The sequence below is a fragment of the Marmota flaviventris genome, chromosome 3 (genome assembly GCF_047511675.1).
Source record: "Marmota flaviventris isolate mMarFla1 chromosome 3, mMarFla1.hap1, whole genome shotgun sequence".
Lineage (NCBI taxonomy): Eukaryota > Metazoa > Chordata > Mammalia > Rodentia > Sciuridae > Marmota > Marmota flaviventris.
Genome location: NC_092500.1, coordinates 145,468,624 through 145,491,124, shown reverse-complemented (window position 1 = coordinate 145,491,124; position 22,501 = coordinate 145,468,624). Strand labels below are relative to the sequence as shown.

At 36.2% G+C, this 22,501-nt stretch overlaps 1 protein-coding gene across 1 annotated transcript in view; it reads left to right on the top strand.

The window, feature by feature from the left end:
* The window catches only part of Tenm3 (teneurin transmembrane protein 3), a 331,254-nt gene that overhangs the window by 238,031 nt on the left and 70,722 nt on the right, over positions 1 to 22,501 (top strand). Inside the window, exon 11 of the mRNA XM_071610514.1 lies at positions 11,168 to 11,314. Coding sequence (XP_071466615.1) covers positions 11,168 to 11,314 — 147 coding nt within the window. The remainder of the gene's footprint in view (positions 1 to 11,167; positions 11,315 to 22,501) is intronic.

Here is a 22,501-nt window from a genome sequence, read left to right as displayed (position 1 = left end):
ATAAGAAATTATATTCATTGAAGCCAGATATGGTGGTGCCCACCTATAATCCCAGCTACTTTGGAGGTAAGACAGTAGGATGGCTAGTTCAAGGTCAGCCATGGAACTTAGTCTTCAAAATAAAATATAGGAAGGACTGGGGACATAGCTCAGTATAGAGCACCTGCCCCGGTTCAATCCCCAATACTGAACAAAGAGAAAGAAAAAAAAAGAAAAGAAATTGTTGAATTTGACTAAATCAGTAGGTCATTGTTATAGTGTCCTCTGATTAGAATTGTTAGCACTACTCAGATGCTATTGCCATCAAAATCTCAAATACCTGAATATTTACTTAACATAAAAAATTTGTGTGTGGGTATATAATCTTTATATGCAAGTGCTATAGCCTGAACCCTGGACCTTGCACATGCTAAGCATTTACTCTACCACTTCGATTCATCTTCAGCCCCACTTATTATGATTTTTATTTATTAACATTAACAGCTATCTCTGGGTAGTTTGATTCCCAAATCAGAATGCTAAAATACAACTGTTATTGTTTTAATCTACAGAATTTGAAAATGTGTTTTTGCTTATGTCATTCAGTAAACTCCAGGAGTAAATGCCAAAGGAGACATGTATTACTAACATGTTTATGCATGTGCTCCAGTGGATGAAATCATGCCATATGCAGAGATTATTACAAAAACTCATTTATCGTACACCAAACAATAGGCAGTTCTGCACAAGTGCCCATGCCAACATGAGGGTGCCTGCTCTGGGCATTCGAGCACACCACTGTGACTCCATTATGAATATGTAGTGCACAGTACAGCATGAAATTCTAGACTGAAGGAAAATACCAAATACTGTACAATGCTCTACAGGCCATAAAGGTGCTTTTTCAGTAGTGCTGACTTTATAAGATGGACTTTATCTCACAGTACCTTTCCCATGGAATCTGGGTTTTTCTGGACTGACTTAAGTCAGAAAAAATATATATTATTTCACTCTTTTGCAACTTCTTGGTATAAATAATGTTCCAAACTGAAGTATTGTATTTTGCTTGGGTAGATACAGTGCATTTCTACAGGTAATTTTTATACCAAATTTCGAAACTAAAAAAATAAAATAAAATATGCAAACTTTCAAAAATAATTTATATGAAACAGGTTTTCAAAAAAGCATTGACAGTTTTAGAGGCTCAAATGCTCTTTAAGAAAGTACACGTGTGCATAGACGCAAACTGTTTTTCTCTGTTGACACCATCTCACTAGTTGTTAAAATTCAAATTAATTGACTTTCCTAAATGGAATAGAATATTTCAAATGTTTTAACCTACTCTTAGAAGGAGAATTCTGTGGTGAGGAAGAACATATTTTAAAGGGGCCTGAGTAAACTCCCAAGAATATAAAATTGTTTTATGGTATTTAAAGTTATGTCACTGTCATAATCCTTTTATGATGTGGTAATCAGTAATAAAACAGTGCTGTGAGCACCAATTAAGGAACATCAAATCAATGGGTATGCAGCTTGCACGCTGATTTGAACAGTTGCTGATTGGAATAAATGGATTTAATATGTACTTATTTGCAGACGGTAGCTTTTCTGTCATCCTAGGAGAACTGGTACATGAATAATCTAAGAATGATACTTACTTACAACTTTAATGAGATACTAATGTGAATCATTTTTTAAAGTCCCCGTTATAAAGTATTATGAAACACACAATGCTAAATAAAAATCTGTCCTCCACTCCAAGGATTTGACGATAATAGCCATAGTGAAGAATATGTCCATATTTTATTATGTACTCATCTGATTGAATTATCGCTTTCTGAAGATGGGCCCCCAAGATTTTATTGTTGTAATTAAACTGAGAAATATTTCCAACATTTTAGATTCTGTGTTATTTGCCTATGTTTACACTATGCCCAAGAGTCAATTCAGCAGCCCATTGAAAATACTGTACTATTTAATATGCGTCAACCAAGCACATTGGCGACAGCAGAAACAATGTGAATAGTTCATAAACATACACTCAGCAAGTATGTATACACAGCAAAACCATTTTTATTTTCCCTTGTGAGTCGCTTAATGTATATATAACCAACTTGGTTTGCCTTTGTTTCTTCTCTGAGTTTACGAGAACCAGTTTGACAGTGAGAGGAAAGCAAACTCAGAATTAATCTTATTCTGTGTAGACCTTCAAATATCCCAATCTCTCCCCAAAGCAGGCACATATACCCCTTTGACCTCATTTTTAAATGAGCAGCCTTTGAAACTACTACTCAGCAGTTATTTCTTATACAACATTTATACATCAACTGAACTGCTTCCCTTCTTTGTTGTTTTTTTAAACTCATTTATGTTGGCTTTTCCTGGTTTTATCCCTAGTTTGACTTTCTTGCCCACTGGGTTTCTGAACTTTAGATTTTTTACAACACATTACCGTGGTTTTTATAAGACTTCCTTTAGTTTGCTTAAGGTACTCTTATCTGAGACTGCACCAACAGTTTAGTATTTCAAATTAGTTTGCATTTTAATCTCACTTCCAGGTTTCTCCCTTACTTCATCAATGCTAAACTAAGGATTTCCACCTTTTTCATCTCATTTTTTTTCATTCAAATAAATTCCCTGACCAATCAAAACATAGATACAGCTTCGAATCTGCCTTTCACCCAGGCACGGTTCTGCTGCTTCTGAGTTGTCAGTGTTTCTCATTTATGAAGAACATGGACTTTGGTGTCCCACTACCTGGTTGGAATTTTTCATGCCACTTGTCAGCATTGTGATCTTGGGACAGTTATTTAATTTCCTTTGCCTCAATTTCTTCATTAGTGAATGGGGAAGATAATAACAGTACCTATTAGTCAAAAGGCGGGTAAAATTCAGCAGCTAATTGGTATTAAATACTGAGCACAGTCTTCACACACAGTGACAGTCAGTAAATGGAGTTGTTAATACTACTGTGTATGGTTAGAATAGGTGGATTAGGGTTTGGGGAGAGGAACAGATGAGTGAAGGAGGGGGGAATGGAATAGAATAGTTTATAAGGGAAGGATTTTGTGAATGAGGTATTGCCTACTTTTGCTTCTTTCTCAGAAGGTAGGCTTTTTTAAAGAATTTCTTCAAAAACTGCAAACGCATGTAGGACATACTAAGTCCATCATAATAAGTGCACTTAGGCACTTTATATGATAGACTTTAAGATTCTACTAATGAGGCTGGAGGTGTGGCTTAGTGGTAGAGTCCATGCCTAGCATACATGAGGCCCTGGGTTCTATTCTCCAGCACCAGCACCACCAAAAACAAAAACAAAAAAAACACTCTCCTATGAATCAGGCAGTGGAAAAGCAGTGATTAGCATTGTGGAGCTTTCCAGAAAGGAGGATTTACATGTTAAGTCACTGAAGTCTGTAAGGTTCATTAAAGCCGTGTATTTTCATGGCATCTCTTAGTTGAAATGAATTGATCGCAGCTAGTTTTCCATTCATCTCTTTTACATGGACCCTGATGCACATATTCTGAGACTTCATTCACAAGAATTATTCAGGGGGAAAAAGAAAGACTATGGTAACAGATGAAATGGAGAGAGGAAGGCTGTCCATAATTTTGATGGATAACCAGATAAGGCAACAGCATGCCAGTAGAATTTCCAAAACGGTGTTGTTGCTCCTGACTCCTCATGTGAGTATTGAAATGGTCCGGGAATTCATTCCATCTAGGAGCCAGCACTTTCCTATAGGGCCTCCAAGCCCAGGCCCAATCCTAAGCCATGTAGACAAAAGAAAAGCATTCTTTGTGTTCACCTCCACCCATTTCCCTCAAAACAAAAGGAAGGCCTTCAAAGGAGAAAGCAATTTTTCTTAGAAGTACTTGGAGGAGGAGCAGGTGTAAAGGATATGGGACCAAGCCTTTGCTTTGCCAATATTGAAAGCTTAGGGACTAATTATATAACAGAAATATTTTTGAAGAGCCAAATCTTTCCTCCACACCCCAGATTTTCCTGTCTTTACCCACCTGTCCCACAAAGTAGACCACAACCCTCCAGTGCATAGCTGAAACCAGAGCGGTCGTTTTATTTGCATGTGTCCCAGGGCTGCCTGTGTATCTCAATGTGTGTTGAGAGAGACAATGAAGGCCAGGAATTGGAGACAACCTTTGAGACACTCACCTGCGTAAAGGCATTTAAAGTAGACCTACCATGCATTTTCCCAAGGAAGCCACGTAGAAGACATCTGAAAGATGCATTACCCCATGACCTTGGACAAATTAGTGTTAGGTCAGCAGTGATTTTCTTTTTTAATTCTCGTCAAGTTTTATTTCCTTTTAGCTTCTGAAAAGCAATATCCCAGCAACTCAACATAATAAAAGCAAGCATGTCACAGGTACCAGGAATATAACTGAAACACAAAGATGACGTTGGAAAAAAAAATGCTTTCAGCAATATTCACCAAAGTCTCAAAGATAATGGGAGGGCTTAAAGTTACAGACATTAGGAATGCCAACCAGGACAACTTTTGATGAATGTTTGCTGTTTTGAGTATTAGAATTAGAAACTCTGTCATCACAAACATTACAGGAAACAAAGGTCCTGCAGGTTATATATTCTGGACCGTACTCTCAACAAAAGTGGTGATAGTAATATTTCACTAAATAATAATAGTAGCAATTCATGAGGCAGTAACAGAAAAGCTGAGTATTAAGTAGGGTTTTCATAATTCACAAAAATTTGGCCCTTAAGATGTAAGTCATCAAGTGACATGAAAGTCAAGAACATTGTCAGGGTTGCTCTGGAACTAGAAAACATCAAATGTAACATCAAAATAAATGCTTTGAATTTAGGTTTAGGTAGTGCCTCTGAATAGGTTATTATTATTCTCATTGTTTTATTTGTTCTTTTTATTGATATATGACAGTAGAGTATATTTTGACATATTTATATGAATATGGAATACATCTTATTCTAATTAGGATGCCAGTTTTGTGGTTGTACATGATATGGAGATTCACTGTGTACGTAGGATTCACTACGGACATACGTATGTATATAGGAGAGTTATGTCAGAATCATTACACTGTCTTTCCTGTTCTAGTTCCCCTTCCCTTCCCTTCATTTCCCTTATCTAATGTACCGAACTTCTGTTCTTCCCATTTCCAATCGACTTGTTGTGTGTTAGCATCCATATAGTAGAGAGAATGTTCAACCTTCGGATTTTTGTGATTGGCCTATGTCACTTAGCATAATAGTCTCCATTTGCTGGCAAAAGTCATAAAATCATTCTTTTTTATGGATGAGTAATATTCCATTGTGAAAATATACCTTATTTTCTTTATTCATTCATCTGTTGAAGGGCACCTACGTTGGTTCCATAGCTTGGTTGCTATAGACACTGATGTGGCTGTGTCAGTGTAGTATACTGATTTTAAGTCCTTTGGGTATGTACTAAGGTATGGGAGACCAGCAATGATTGTATGCACTTCTGAGCCCCTTTCACCAGTTTTTTTCTACTGGAAAAAGAAAAAAGAAATTATTTCTAAATCTCCAAGAGAAGGTATCATGATATAGTGGTAAGGGCAAGCTCTGGAGCCAGACAACCCAGATTACTAGCTTGTGACCTTGCACAAATTATGTAATCTTGCCTCTTCTCCTTTTCCTCATCTGCGTTTACTTTCTCAGTTGCATTTGCATCACAGGATTGTGGTGAAGATTAAATGAGAGAACAATATAAAGTGCTCAGACCAGATGGATGGGGTGGCGCATGTTTGTAATCCTAGGGACTCAGGAGACTGAGGCAGGAGGATCTTAAGTTAGAGGCCAGCCTCAGCAACTTAGTGAGACCCTGTCTCAAAAATTTAAAAAAAAAATAGGGGACTGGGGTGTACCTCAGTGGTAAAGTACCTCTGGGTTCAATTTCCAGCACCAAATTAAAATGAAACATAGAGTAGTATCTGGCACAAAGTAAGCTTTTATTATTATCTTCAGGGAGCAAGGCAGGGATCAGAGTACTTCACGTATGTCCCAGGATCATTCAGAACCTGGTTTGAAAGAACCTGGTTAGAAAGAGGTGTAGCTAAGAATTACTAATACTTCACCAAGGTATTCATAAACTATAAGTTATATCAGACCAGAGCTCATAGAAAAGCTGAAATCCTCTGCATCATTTGTATTTGTGAGTATGTGTACATTTACAGGGGTGGGGAGGAATCCAAAACTTTTGTCAGTTTTCTCAGATATGAGACCCAAAAAGATTAAGAATCACCATCTTCCAGGAAATAAGGTAATGGATCTTCTTAAAAGATAATTAAAATGCAAAGGAAAGTATGTTATGAACATAATATTTAACCTGAAAATAATTTTTAAGGGCTTCATATTATGTATTTAGCATCCATTTTTATAAGCTTTACTCTATAAAGTTTTAAAACTCCATAGATCTAACAGGTGTGACTTTTTCTCAGTGTCAAAGTATTCTCATTAGTTTTCAAAGCAGTTTTCCTGCAACTTAATGTGCATTTCAGCAATTGTTAGGTATATTAACTTTTAAATATATGGTATTATTTTTATGGTTATTGTTCATAATGGCTTCTTACAATATGCCTGCATTTTTCTGATTATTTCCTGTAGTGGCTTCTATAATGATGTTTTTATTGTTGCAATTATTACTTTTAATAATTATGTAACCTCATACATTGACATCTCCTTGTAACTTCTTCATTATTTAAAACTAGGATTTTATGGTATTATCAGAAATTTTATTCTTCAAAACCAAAATACAGGTTGTTGTTTTCCCTTTTTTCCTCTTAAAGCTGTAACAATGATTTTCTATGATATAAATGCAAATGATAAATCTTGGTATGTTTTTCTCAGCACAGATATTTTTTGTGTGATTGGTTTGTAGCTTTTTGTGAAATCTATGTTAAATATTTTTAGTATTTAAAATGTCTTGTTAATTTCAACTTGCTGTAATTTTATTTTTTAATTTACTTTTTGACTTGCTGTAAATTTCAATGTATTTTCTAATTTCAGCTCCTCTTTGGTATTCTTCTGACCCAATGACACACTTACCTTTACCTGTAAATCCATCCATTGTTTTGCAAAATTGATTCCATTTGCTAAAATTCCGAGATGATAGCAAGATAGGCTTATTAGAAATAACTCAGTCTTCCCTTACACTACTAATCCAGGTCAGAATTAAATTGTGTTCTTTATTTTAGTTGCATTATCTGAAGTGGTCCTGATATAAAAGCAAAAAATGTACTCCCTATCTATGATCAGTGTTACCACATTTTATAAACCAAGGATTTTTATTAACTAAGACACTACCCTGTCTGGATCAAAAACTCCAGAATTTTTAATGTCGCTTTATGTTCAGGTCATTAAATGAACTATTATAGGGCTCTACTGGATTATGTAATATCTAGAAGGAATTATTAAGAAATTATATGAATGGTGTTATATGATACTACATTTTTATCTTAATGTCTGAAACATTAATTATTTTTACCAAGTTATCATTGCAGAGTAGCACCTAACAGTATTTCTTCCTTCCCCTTAATTTCCCTTGTAATATATTGCCAATTAGTCATAAACATGCTTCTTTTTAAAGGTAATTCAGAAGCCTCTAATGGAATCCTGTGGCAAAGGGAAGAACACTTTTATACACACTGTACAGATGTTTCAAAGCCATTTATGGTTTTGTTTACGCACACGACACAACGACCAGACCTGAGTGTCTCACGTAACAGTTATAGTTTAAATCATTCTGTTAAGAGTTCTGCTACCACTTGCATATGTCAGTAAATGAAAAATAATCAACATAAGCATCTTTGAAAAGCAATTTTAGATCATTAAAAATGTATGAATCTTGACAAAGCAAGAAGATTTGAGGCTTATTAAGAATATATTAGGTCTCTACAGTGAGTGAAGGAAGAGAGGCATTTATGTCCCTATCAAGAGAAAAGGTATAGCCTGAATGTAACCTAAGGAAAGACCAACAGACAGGGCAGGCATGTACACAGTGGAAGACTCAGTCTTAATCCTGACTGTTGGTACAAAACTTCTAAGAGAAACAGACTGCTTCAGGATGATTCCTGAAAAGAAACAGAGTCTTAGAACTCCCCGTTTCCTAATGGACTCCGTATGTGATACTTCCTGTCAGTCTGGCTTGCTGCCAAGGGCTACTCTAGAATCATTTTCTATAGAACTTATATGTACCTTGCAAACAGAATGTAAATATATTACGTGTGCCCAAGGATTCTTAATTTTTATCTTTTTTCTTATTTATTAACTATTAAGTTTGATTATTCATTGATCTCATAGTTGTAAATTTCCAAAACTCTTTAGTAATAAAGAACTGATTCCATTTGTTTCTACTTAGCTCTAATATTGAACGAGGTCCAAGCGGAGCAAAGAAGGGTAGTGTTAGTTTACCTGGATAATCTTCTCAAAAGTGCTGAGTGTTTCCTGGAATCATGACTACATTTACTAAAATGTGAATATACTGCATTTTTAGAAGATATGAAAAGCCTCTCTGTCGTGTGATGTGAGTCTTGTGTCAGCTGCAGCGACTCGATTTGCATGTAAATTCTGAAAATTTCCTTGTCCCATGTGACACTTCTGAAATGTCTGTCTGTTCTTTTTTCCTTTTTAATTTCCCAAGCTCACTATTTGGATAAGATAGTTAAAGGTACTGTATACTTGCTCTTTGTTGACATATCTACATATATTTCTATATATAACCATGTATCCGATTGTACTAGGTATGACCAAAGACTGTTTTCCATGCATATTCTTGTAAATTATAAATCAGGCTTACTTTACGTGAAATGCCTTGAATTTAAAGTATTGAGACTTAACTGTCTGTGTCTCATTTTTATAATTTTGGGTTATCACAGATTTCATTCCTATGTAAAAGCATTAGTTTTTCACTAGAACCCCCAACTGAAGATTACAGTACATTTGCTGTTTTTTGTTTATTTTGTTTTATTTTATTTCACTTTAAGATCTTCATTGTTGGCAATTCAGCTGATGGGCTTTAAATTCTAAATTAAAGAATCATAAATACTCTTATCACAGAATAAGAAATTGTCAATCTAAAGAAGATTCTGGTTAATGTATGTTGAGAGAAATCTCATTAATCCTCATATGGAAACTTCTTTGGCTTCCGTGTTTCAAAATATATGTGATATCATAATTTATGTTTTGTTATTTTTTAAGACTACAAAATATTGTGCATTCTCTTAAATCAAAACGAGTCACACTACTCAGCAGAAAACAGCAGATCCTCATGTCTTCAGTTATTGTAGAAATAGGCAGAGAATTTTTTTTACAGAAGAGAAAATTCCCTTCCCCTTTCTCCTCAAATTACCTATTTTCTATTCCTTGTTTGTGCTTTCCATTAGAATATGAAAATATTCATGGCAATATCCAGGCTTTCATATAATAATTCTCGAGTGCATGCAGTCAGCTGCTGCACCTCTTTGTCAGCGGGGCAATTAAATCTTTCTTTTTTGCTAAAAACAAAACTGAAAATACATCCATGAGGAAATTTACCTTTTACGTATTGAATAATCCATAAATACAGATGGTAATTGTCTGAAAGAAAAGACGCAGCAAAATGAATCTCATCCTGACCTGATGGTATCCATAAGTAAAATTTCGTTATGCTCTACCACGAGAGACTTGTCAAAATATTCTTCTCTCTGTTAACTCTGATATTAAGAGACAGAACGTCTCTTTGAGATATTTCCTTCTCAAGTTCCACAGTGAAGGAGGGGAAACCAATACATGAGGAATTCTTTTAACACAGACTCAAAATAAACACCTTTAAACAGATTGTTCCCTTAAATTTTGTCACCCAAACAAGAGGAGCATTCTAATGATAAGAGGCCGTATAAAAACCCCAAATGCTATAGCAAGTATTTGTATTAATATATCTATTATGCCAAATTGTAAATAACTCTGTCCAAAGTGATCCGATTCATAGCCAGCTCTTCTTAGGCTTTGAGAGCATTTATATCCTTGCTTCTGTCAGTGTCATGTCACTCATAAATAAGAATTTCAGAATCTACCTAAGTGTCATCCTCATAAACTGATCATGTTGGCTGCATGCCAGATATCATCAGTAGGAAGTGGCAACAATTGTTTTTTTTTTTTAAATGTCATGTTAGACTGAAACAATTATAGATTCTGGATATATTAAATTATTTTAATTGTTTCCCAAATTTTCCCTCCTTGCCCATAAAAGCAGACAAGATAGGATATAAAGGTAAAAGCATAAAAGCCTTAGGGAGATTGTCACAAAATATCACTCTTCGCTATCTGTCTTGAAGCACGTCACTACCGTGTTTTTGTTCAGTCTATCAATGTTTTATTGTGGTCCTTATGGTATTTCATTTTGTCCGTCCTAAGTAATCAAATATGCACAGCTATTACATTTAGTTGAAAATCCTGTCGGTCCTGTCCCATCCGTATGCAGCCTGAATCCTAATGTTTGTTAGAATAGATGCTAAGCTGCTTCACTATTTCCTGGGCTTTGCTTATTCTGTGAAAAGGAATGTACTCTGGGCATAAAGTATAGTCATTAATACTGGCCTATACTTTGTGCAATTATTTAATGCACTGTAATTTCACATGAATATTCGGCAACTCCAAGGCCAGATAAAATTAATGTTTTCTTTTTAACATCATTCATAAACTCATACCCACTTTCATGCTATTGAATCTAGGGGGAAGTTTTTAAAGCAACAAGGTGCTTTAAGAAGTTTTATCCTAAGAAGTAACCAGTAATGTTTACAACAGATTAAAAATCTAGATGAGGGATTCTGAAATTATTTTCTTGAGATGCTTTTTACACACCATACAATATACAATATACCTTGTTGCTTTGCTAATGGGAAAAAAAATTAAGTTAATTTTGTCTGGCCTGCAGCTATTTAGTGGATGCTTGCATATATTTCTGTCCTGCACAGGTAAGTGGTGTCTCAAGGGTCAGGCCAATCAAAGATGCCACTTGGATAAGAATTAGATTCCTTAGATAATGTTGCTGTTTCTATCCATGTGCAATTACAGTATTTGTGCTGTTTATAAAGGCCTGTTCCCAGTAAGTGTCCCGTATCTGTTTATTTTAGGTGCAAAATCTTTCAATACTCAAATCACTGGTGTTTTCCTTCTTTGTCTCAACAGAGGGTTGTCCTGGCCTGTGCAACAGCAATGGGAGATGTACACTGGACCAAAACGGCTGGCATTGTGTTTGCCAGCCAGGATGGAGAGGAGCGGGCTGTGATGTAGCCATGGAGACTCTCTGCACAGATAGCAAGGACAATGAAGGAGGTAAGAAATGCTGAGCATGAAAACAAGTGTATGCCAGAGCACCGGTTCATAAGTTACAGTGAGTCCATAGATATCTGTTGCCAAAAAAGAAAAAAAAATCTGATCCCCGTAGATTAGATTGATTGAAAAAAATGTATGAGTGCTGATGGAATGATTTTGCTCTCTAATTTTCCTGAAACAAATGCAAGATGATTATCGTTCAGGAGAAAGGCAAGGTAACCAAGCTACTGTATAACGTCCATTGTTCTCTGTTCCTTTTTCTGATCCCCAGGTGACTATCCTCCTCAACTCTAGTATTTAGGGCTCTGTGAGTTGGGAGTTCTAAAGCAGTATTTTAATAACTAAACATTCCAAACGATGCAAGGCATTTCCCAAGCCCTCCTGAAAATCGTAGATGGAAAGAATAAAACAGTTACAGGGAACAGTCCCCTCGGAGCTGCACTGCAATGGCTTTTTATCTTTAACTTTATGTCCTGTTTAAAAAGAGTGTGCTATTCCATCCAATTTGAGCCCCGGGCTAAAAATAATTATCCTCCCCTTTAAGTACATCCCCCCATGCAATTGTATTTTAATTTCAGAAACTAGAGAAGGACAATTGGTGGTGAAATAGTTAGTTGTCCTGATAGCTGTTCAGTTTCAACATACCTTAGTTGCTCTCCGGGCCTCTGTGGTCACCTACTCTGTGGCTTGGGGTGTGTTTCCCTCCTCTCCTCTACTCGCCTGGCTCCTTTGGAAGGCCCGCATGGACAAGAGTGTTGGCTATAGAGAGCAAGTTTTAGAAGTAGACAGATCTTCACTCTACCATGTGGTGATTATGTGACCTTAGACAAGATTCATAATCCCTTTTAACCTCAATTGCATCATCTACAAAATAGGAATAAGAGAATTTTTGAAAGGGTTAAGAAAATGTTTGCAAAGAACATGGCATACTGTTGGACACGTAGCATGCTGTAAGATGCCACTATTATTATTTAGTTTCCCTTTTGCTCTCAAACTGCTCATCTCGATGAACCTGAATCTATAGAAGGTTGTTAGAGAAGATTGAACTGCCTTTTCCCATGTACGTGTCGGGTGGGCTTAACTGCTGCTCTCTAGAGACACAGTGACCAGAACCAAAACCTGTCTCAACTGTTGTGTGAGTTGGGACCCACCCAACTCACACCCCACCTGTACCCTCCCTGGGCCTGCAGCCCTCTCCAACGCTGTTTGTCTCTTATCTTCCTGACAAGGAGCTCTAGTTCTCCCCTTCACTTTCTAGCACAGTGTTCCACACCTTCCCCGTATTCTTTTACTTGAACTATCAAGAAACTTGAGCCCCTCATTCTACACTCAAGCCTCTTTCCTCTCTGCCCCAGCTGGATTTAGTCAGTCTCTACCCCTCACAGCTTTTCCCTGCTAATAATGTCTCATTGCCTGGGCTCCTCCTAACCACGTGCTATAGAAATGGCAGCATTAATCCTCTCAGAGCCACAGCCCAGATGGCAACCATCCTCGGTACTTTCCTCCAAAGAGCCCCTACCCCATTGTTTCTATTGCCTGGGGAGGAAGAGAGCGACTCTTTCTCCTTGATCCTGTATTTCAGATTTTGTCTTCTAAAAAGAGATTATACTGAGGAGGTTCCACATGCTCTCAGAGGGAAGCAAACTGCAGGGCCAAGTCTGCAGAGACCCGGCAGAGTAATTTAGGGGCTAATCAACTCTTTAGTATTGTTATCAGCCAAGGAGGCTTTTACTTTTCCTCAAAATTTATCAACTGTGAATTGGCCTCATTCCCCTTTGTTTATTCTTATTAGCATGAAACTATGCTATCTCTAGGCTTCCCTCTCTAAGGGGAAATCTGAGCAGATAGAAGACCTCCTGTGGATTCTCTACTTATCTCACATAATTTGTATGCCTGTCCCTAACCTAATTTTGTTGATCTTCTAAGAAGGAATCTCAGTGCCAGCCTCTTTATGTCCTAAGATTGTAACCTGGGTGCCCTATAACCCAAGCTAGAGGGTTCTTTGAACTTATGCAAGAGCTATGTGCATAGAAACAATATTTTCCACATCAAACCCTAAATTGAGACATCTAATCTGGCAATGATAGCATGATAGCAGAACAATAGAACACTAGGCTTAAAATTAGGACAGTACTGAAATTCTAGAACAAAAGGTGACCATCGTGATATGAAGCCATTATCTAAACTATATTTAGCATCAAAATGGTGAATTAGCCAGAAAGTAACCAACTCACTTGATTTAGCATATTAAATAAGAAGGAAGAGAAGATGAAGAAGAGGATTTGGCCCTAGTCATGAATTAAACACTATATAAATCGCTGTTTAAGCAGCTTTGTAGAACAAAATCCTCATAAAAACGCAGTTTACCATTCCTAGAAGTGTAGGTAATAATATCAAAAAAGTTTAGAAACGACAGCTACACATAGGGCAATAGTTAAATTTATCTTTTGAGGCCAAGCCTGTTCCTTAACTCCAAAATATACTTTCCTTTTCCCAGTCAAATTTGCCCTACCTTCAATTGTGTAATTCTAAAGATCCTCAAAATCTGGATCTCACTAAATAGGTGTCTCTCTTTGCTGTTGTGGACCTCCCCTCCCACTTTGTCTCTCTACAAGTCTTAAGGGAAAGCAGTGTTAAAAGGAGTTCTTCATGAGGAGGAGGAGTAATAGACTACTAATAAAACAGATGGGGACCGTTTGTCTTTAGCCACTCTTTGAACACCTGTGCATTCACAAAAAGTAAACATGCTGCCTTTTGTTTCTTTAAGATTCAAATAAACTGCTGTCATGCCCACCAGGTAATGTAGCTTTTCAGAACTAAGGATGATCTTTTTTTTTTTTTTTACCCACCCATATTGAGGTCCCTGACAAAATCTTCCACTTGATAGAATTGGCAAAGTCGATCTGCTTCTCAAGTCCAGCTCCAGGTATCGAACAGAGACTGCTGGAGCAGATCATTTGAACAGCAGCAGGTGATGGAATAACAGATTTTTAAATAGAGTAGTGCAAGTCAGAAACAGATGGGCACTGGAGCAGAGAATGTGGATAACATTGCCAAATGGTAGAAACACATTCCTGTCCTGTCCTGGCTGAGCAAACTTTCAGCACAAATGATCAACATCAACAGCACATGCCTAGACTTGGCTTATCAGTATTTCTTTTTCAATTCCCACTCAAACCTGTGAAGTCAATTCCCCTCTAAATTGAGCCATTTCTTATTCACATCCCAAAACTCATTCTGATCCTGTTGCTGCTAAGGTCAGAGCAAAGAAAGTTAGAGAGCTGGGAGCTGGTCACTGTTAAGTGATGGGTGATCTGGAACTGGGTGAAAGGCCAGGACCCTGTACAGCTGCTTTCTTTAGTTCCATGAGTACCTCTTTCAGTTGGCCACCTGCTATAGATCCATTCTGTCTCACAGTGTACTCTACCTCAGGCTTCCATTTGCCTACAACAAGAAAATCTATTCTATTCTTGAGGTTCTGTGCAGTCACTGTTACTAGGAAAGCCTCTGGTTGCACATGAGAGAAATTAAACTCAAATGATTCTACCCTTTAAAAATACATTAGCTTATATAACAGGAAAAAAAAAGTCAGACATAGCTGCATCCACGTGTTTGAATAATGATATCACAAACCTGGGTTTTATTCAAACCTGGGACTGAGTTAACTCTGTTAACTCTGTTAACTCTGTTTTTGATTTTTGTTTTTGTTGTTGTTTTTTCTATATTGGAACCACTCTCAAGCCAGCTCTTCCCCAAAATGGTCACCACCACCTCTGGGTTTGCATTGCACTAGCAAAACACCCCAGCACAAAGAGTACACCTTTTTCTAAGGTTCTGTGAGGCCTTGGCCTGGGACTGAGCCTCACTGTTTTAGTCAGCCTTTTTCAGGGCTGTGATGAAAAGATCTGACCAGAACAATTTTAGAGGAGGAAAAGTTTATTTTGGGGCTTACAGTTTCAGAGGTCTCAGTCCATAGACAGCAAGCAGGCTCCATTCCTTTGGACTTGAGGTAAGACAGAAAATCATGAGGGAAGAGTGTGGTAGAGGGAAGTGGCTAACATGATCAGGCAGCAGAGGGAGACTCCACTCACCAGATACAAAATATATACCCCAAAGGCACACTCCTAATGACCCACCTCCTCCAGCCACATAGTACCACTTTCAGTCACCACTCTGTTAATCCTATCAGGGATTAATTCTCTGATTGAGTGAAGGCTCTCATAATGGAATCATTTTGTCTCTAAACCTTCTTGTATTGTCTCACACATGAGCTTTTGGGGGATACCTCACATCAAACCATAACACTCACTAGTCTGAATTAGGTCACCTGCCCACAGGAAAATTGAAGCACTGTCACCAGAAGAGGTATGAATACCAGACACACAGAAGAACAGATTTTACTCCAGAAATATGATTAGCTCTTCATGGCATTTAGTCTTAGTGTAATTAGAAAATATACTTTAATGATTTGTCATGTAGCACACAGACTATTATTTTCAGAATAGAAGAGTTTTTGATTTCTATCTCCTCCTTTCCCCAAAAATTTATAGTCTTTTCACTTGACAGCAAGAAAACCAATGCTGAAATTCTGACATCCTCTCCTAATCCAAGGTTGTCAAGACAGCCATCTAATTCTCCCTCTGTACCTTTTTTTAAGCATCATTGTTTTTACAGTCTTCTCGCTAAGAATCTCATTCAACAGGGTATTTCTTGACTACAAATAGCTGGTGGTCCCACTATACATTCATCAAAATACAATAATTTGCCAAAGATAATTCTTTTCAAAAACTGAGATGCTTAATAACAAGATGACTTCCCAAAATGCATTATCTTTGGCAGTCCTTACTGTTTTTCCATCTTTCTTCTCATGAAGGAGATCCAGTCAAACTTCCCTTTGTAATCCTGCTTCCCTTTCTGGTTCTCCAGTAGGTAGGTCCCCTGTGGGGACCTCAGGCAGGGGATGCAAAGCCTGTCCTGGAGACTGGATGGTTGGGGGCATGAGAATAACTTTAAAAGACTCTTACAAAACTTTGTTCAAGAATGGTGGAATGCCAATATGTAACTTCTGCCAGAATAATACATCTTATTTTAAGAAAATAGAGTTATTTCTTGTTCTTCAGAATTATTACTTTGTGGGAGGTATATCAGGACAATGTACCTTCAACAGGCATCTTTTAAAAATTTTTAGGGGCTGATAACAGTGGAGATAGGTTGCCACTCAACTGAAGTTATGTAGAAATTAGAAAGATGGAAATGATAAATATTAAATAAATAGAAATAAAATAAAAATGAAAGGTTCAAACTCTAATAAAAAGTAAGAGTGTGCTAGAGGTAAGACAAAGAAACAAAAAGGAGCAAAAAAATGGATGACATTTTCCTATAATCAGCGAAATGAATATAATGAATGTAGGTAGTCTAAGTGTGGAGATTACCAAATGAAAATAAAGAAATGTTTGGAATAGATGAAAAAAGTTGAGCACGAGTTTGAGACTATTTATTGAGACTATTGTGTTCTACAGAACAAAATATAAAGGTTAAGTAAATAAAATGGCAGATGATAGCAGCAGGAATGGAGGAAGAAATAGTCAATTTAAATAAAGAAAAAGAGAAAGCAATTTACAAGGGATCCTAAGTATGTCTCAAAAAGAGTCCAAGTAGTATCTGAACATATAGTAGCACTCGAGTCTCAGGCATTAAAATATATTATCCTGGTGGATGATGATTGACAGGCAGTGGGAATTACTATTAGTTTGGAAGACTACTGGATCCTACTTTAGGGGACAGATTCTAAAACCATTGCTATCCACAGAACTTTTAGAGCATAATAAATTCCATTTTGGGAAAAAGAAAGCCAGCTTGTGCTCTTAGAAGCCAAAACCATCCAGTAGTTTCCTGATAGGACATAAGGTTTCACCATTATATTTTAATGAGTTTTCAAAGGAGAGGAAAAGCAGAGCCACACAGATTGGAACTAAAAGTCTCTCCTGTATTTTACACCCATTAGCTACCACCTTAAGCTGCAGACAGTAGAAATGGACACCGCACAGCACCTCTTTATAGACACAGGCCTCCCATTACAGGCACTTCCAGGTTAAGAACTCCTACATTAATGGCAAGGGTGTTTTCTTAGACATAGTACATGCATGTTACATTCTCATTGTCAGAAGAGCTACCCACTGTTGATAGCTTAATGGACATCTTCTATTCCCCCTTTACTGGATTTATATGCACATTTATGCTTTTTAAATTAAACGGAGTAAGTACCATTATAAATTTGATTCTTCCAAATGATACATCTTAGAGATTTTTTTCATGCCAATACATATAGGCCTATCCCATTCTTCACAACAAAAACATGAATGTACTAATTAATTTCAGCACTACTACATAGGTAATAATTTAGTCATTTCTATTTTTTTTTGTTACTAGCATATAGGCAAATGTATAGTGATTTGTGTATGTGTCTGCATATAAATCTTTGTGTAAATAACAAATATTCTTTAGGAAAGATTTTTAGAAGTGAAATTTCTTGGTCTAAGGGTATTTTAATTTTTAATTTTGATAGCTACTGTCAAATTGCCTTGCAAGTAGGTTTCAGCCACTATACATTTCATCAGTATCAAAGTGCTTATTTCTCTCATACTCATAGTCTATACATGATCCTTGTACATAAATAAAATTGTTCAACAACATGAAAAATATGAATTTTTTCTGATGAGTGAAAATGACGCAATTTTTATTGTTTTAATTTGCATTTCCCTAATTTCTATTTAGATTGAATATTTTTCCCCCTGTGCTGGGGATAGAACCTAGGGCTTTGTGTTTGTTAGGCAAGTGCTCTAACACTGAGCTATATCCCCAGTTCTAAATTAGTGATCTTGATATTGATTTCTCAACCATTTTTACTTTGGTTTTGTTTTTCTGATAATTGCTTATTTATTACCCATGTTTTAATTGAGTTGCTTGACATTTCCTTTGTTCTCATTACTTTGGTCAATATCCTACTTATTGATTCTTTGCTAAGTATGTTATAATTATTTTATCCCAGACTTTCACTTTTTTAAATTTGAAAATCATGGTGTTCTTTGCCATGAATATGTTTATTCAATTGATATGAGGTAAATTTTTATGAAACTTGTCTTTTCCTTGGTCATAATTTCTTTAACAATGGCCTTTGTAAGATTATGCATGATATTATATATATATATATATATATATATAATTTTACATAATTTCTTTTAATACTTTTAATAATCTCATGGATTATTTAATGTCTAATTAATGAAGAATGTTTTTAAGTACTTAATGAAGTGAAAAAGAAACAGGAATTCAAGGTTTAGTAGGTCTACGGATAGGGAAAGGGTATTAAAAGAAAACCAAAGGGGTCTCTAATGTGCTGCTAAGGGCACAATTTTGACCTGTTTAGATCTCACAATCTCCAGGAACTTTATTCCTCCTTTCCTTTGTTCAGCAAATGTATTTAAACACCTACTTGGAACCAAGAAATGTCATAGATACTGGGGATACAACGGTGAACTTGATTAGCCTCAAGGGGCTTAATGAGAAAACCGTCTGAGTTGATTGCTGAAGGAGTGGAGGGTGCTGTGGGGAGTAGGAGAGAAGTTATAGGTCTCTATCCAGAGGGAAAAATCATCAGGAAAGATCTGTAAGCTAAGAGAAGGAATTATGCCTTTATTCAAAAGGCACTAGAAACCTAGTAAAGGAAGTATTTTACCTAGAAAAGTGAACATCAAATTTTATTTCTATAAAAAAAAATCAAACACTGGCTGGAATGTAGAGAATGGATAAGTTAGGGTGAAACTGGAACCTGGGGAACCAAGCTATTGTTGAGATCATGTCAAGAGATGATCAAGGAGGCCTGAGGGTAGTATTAGAGAAATGGAGAGAAATAGACTGATTCAAGAGATATTTGAGGGCTGGTGACAAACCTCAGTGGTAGAGCAAACACCTAGCATGTCCCAGGCCCTAAGTTCAATCCCAGCACTGGACCAAATATATATATATATATATATTTGAGATGAAGGAAAAAAGGAACTGGAGATTGATTAGATGCAGAGAAGAAGGAAAGGAGAAAGGAAGCCTAGGATAACCTTCAGGTTTCTACTTGGATGCAGAAATGGAATGGGTGGATGCTGAAAGCATTCATTGAAAGAGAACATATAGGAGAAGCAATGTATTTGGAGGAGAGCATAGACACTGTGGCTAATACTGTTTACCTTTAGATGCCTGTGTAATATCCAGGTGGAAATATCTGGAAGGCAGTTTGTGGGTTTGTAATGCAAAAAAAAAAAAAAAAAAAAAATCAACCTAGAGTCATTAACAATGAAGTGAGAGGAATAAGGGGAATGAAGCCACCAAGAGAGCACTGATACAGACAGACAGGAATGTCCAGAAAACCCAATATGATCCAATTCAACAATGCATGAACTAATTCCATGCATATAACAGAATGTTGACTGCAAAGAGTAATGAAAGGTACACCTTCACAGTGTTAAAATATTGAAATTCACAAATCCAATATTACAACAGAACTCCTAACTTGGGTTAGGAGTTGTTAGAACTTGGAGGGGAGAGGAACTTCCAAACTGTACTCAAAAGTGGTGGACATTAGTTATCTTATAAGTAAAACAGAACACAAATTCAAAGAAAATTCATGAATTTTTTTTATTCAGTCAGTAAATCAGTGTTTTTAAAACAAATTTAAATATCCATAGTTACTTGAAAGAAGGAAGAATTTTGACAAACAAAGCAAAGCCAGCATAAAAGGCAAGCTAAAAATAAACTTGGAGTCAGAGTTTTAATAATCTAACCAAATGTGTGTTTTTAAATTTGCCAGAAAAGAAATATCAAATATGATACAAAGAATAATAAAAATAGGATGGGGTCAAAACCTTATTTTTGGCTTCTAGTCAAAAACCTGATTTTTATAAATAAAGTTTTATTGGAACACAGTGAAACACATTCATTAAGATATTGTCTAAAGCTCCATTAGCACTATTAAAGAGTTGCTATCAGAAGTCTCTGGGCCCACAGCCTAAATATTCACTGTTTGACCCTTTACAGAATAAGTTTGCCAGGCACTGTTAAAGACCAATGGCAATGCCTAAGGAAAGACAAGAGCAAACTTTAAAATATGGACAGAACAGATAACTACAGCAGTTATATTAAAGATTTGAGTGGAAAGAAGCATAAACTATATTATCTACTTTACATAGAGTACCACTTATATTGCAAAGCCTAAACTGAAGAAAGGCTCTTAACTAATAATTGAAGTGGTTATTTGATGGGTTTTGAACGTTTCTGATTTTCTTTAGATTTTTATGATTAATACTATTAGATATGGCTCCTACGCCAATATAAATATAAGCCACATAATATTCCTGAGACTAAAATGGAATCTCAATGATTTTGAGAAGCTATTCCACGAAGACAATTTTACTGCACTATACATTTGGGCAAGTGGGTAATCAACTTAGTTGTACTAGATAGCCCTAGCTGCTATATGAGCACAGACAAAGAATGAAAAATGTTTTCTCAAGTTATAGGAAGCCAGATTCATAACCATCCGTCACTTGCTTGGGCAAGTTACTGATAAACTCTGCAGAAAAATAACAAACAGTGTGTCCCTGCATCTTGGCTGTTGAAAATGAGATTCTTTCTCTGATTGATGTTAGCAGAGAGGCTTGTAAAAATGCATTTCCAACTGATTAGTTCAGAAGGTGTCAATCTCATGCAGTTTTATGACCTGCAGACTACATGCCAGATGTACATTTGCTTTTTATAAACTAACAAAGATGAATGACTAAATTTGAGCATTCCTTTTTGGCAACTGTATCATATATTGCCTAAGGGAGGACACTGTGGGAGTATTGGGGGAGGGGTGGGGAGACGGGAAGGAGCATTTAACCCTTAATTTACCAGATTAATGGAAATAAAATATAATTTTTGGAAGTACTTTCCATTTTGAGTGGTTTCTATATATGCCAAAGAATGAATATAAGGGGGATACCTACAAGAATATTATATATTTGTGTTAAATTCTCTCCCAAGCATCTGCACACTCATTCTAAATCCATTTAGAACTCCTAAATGAAGTATATCATATAGCATACATTAAAGATTCCTCATATAATCTCATAGAATCTCAAGATAGAATCATGAATTGCTACTGAGAGGCTTAGAGGGTTATTTATTTATTTATTTATTTGTTTATTTAAATTACTTATTTTGAAGCCAGAAGTTATATTGAGGCAATAGATCAATAGTCTACTACTTTAGATAGCAGAGTCTTATTAACTATGCTTCTATTTTGAGAGAGATGGAGGGAATAAAACACAATGTTTTGCATTATTATTACTATTATTATTATATGACCTCATGAAAAATAAGGCTATAGTTTCATCTTTTTTTACTAAAAATATTGACAAATATTTAGACATTTTTCATCTTCATGGCTTTTTAAGAAAGTAATATTTTCATAAATATATATGACTGTGGTATTATAGATCTAATTGAGGTATTCACTTATTATGTTTTTATCACCCAAAACTATAAGGGAAATACTGAAAAGATTTTTTAGTTACTGTCTCTGATAAGCTGGGTTTCCTTCAGTTTCAAGTGACAGAAAATCCTACCAAAATATTCATAAGGAAAAACCAAATGCCTTAGCTTCTGGAACAGAAGATCAAGAGCAGCTTATTGCAAAGACACTAAGAATGTCACTATGTATGATCATATTGTTTTTTCTCTCAAGCTCTTGGTCCACTGTTTCTGAAATAGCTCAATTTGCAGACAGATTTTATAGTGGCAGCAAGATGGCTGCTGCAATCCCAGACTCACAGCCTTACAGTTCAAGCCTGCTTTGGGGCAGAGAATCTCTTTTCAGATAAATACTGAAAATCGTCCTAGTTGAGTCCATTAAGTTACCTGTATATTTCTGAACCAACACAAAGGTAGATACCCACATGGACTGAGAGTTGCAGAGGGCTGACTACTGAAATAAAAATTTAAATCTGTTACCCAAAGAAGGAGAAATGGGTGTTAGAAACTAACAAACTAAGTTTGTTAATTTCACTGTGTTCTCCTTCAGGTGGGTAAAATGACTTCAGGACCCTGAGCAGGCATTCTCACCTTTTTTCTTACTTGTGTTGTTGTTGACCCACCTTC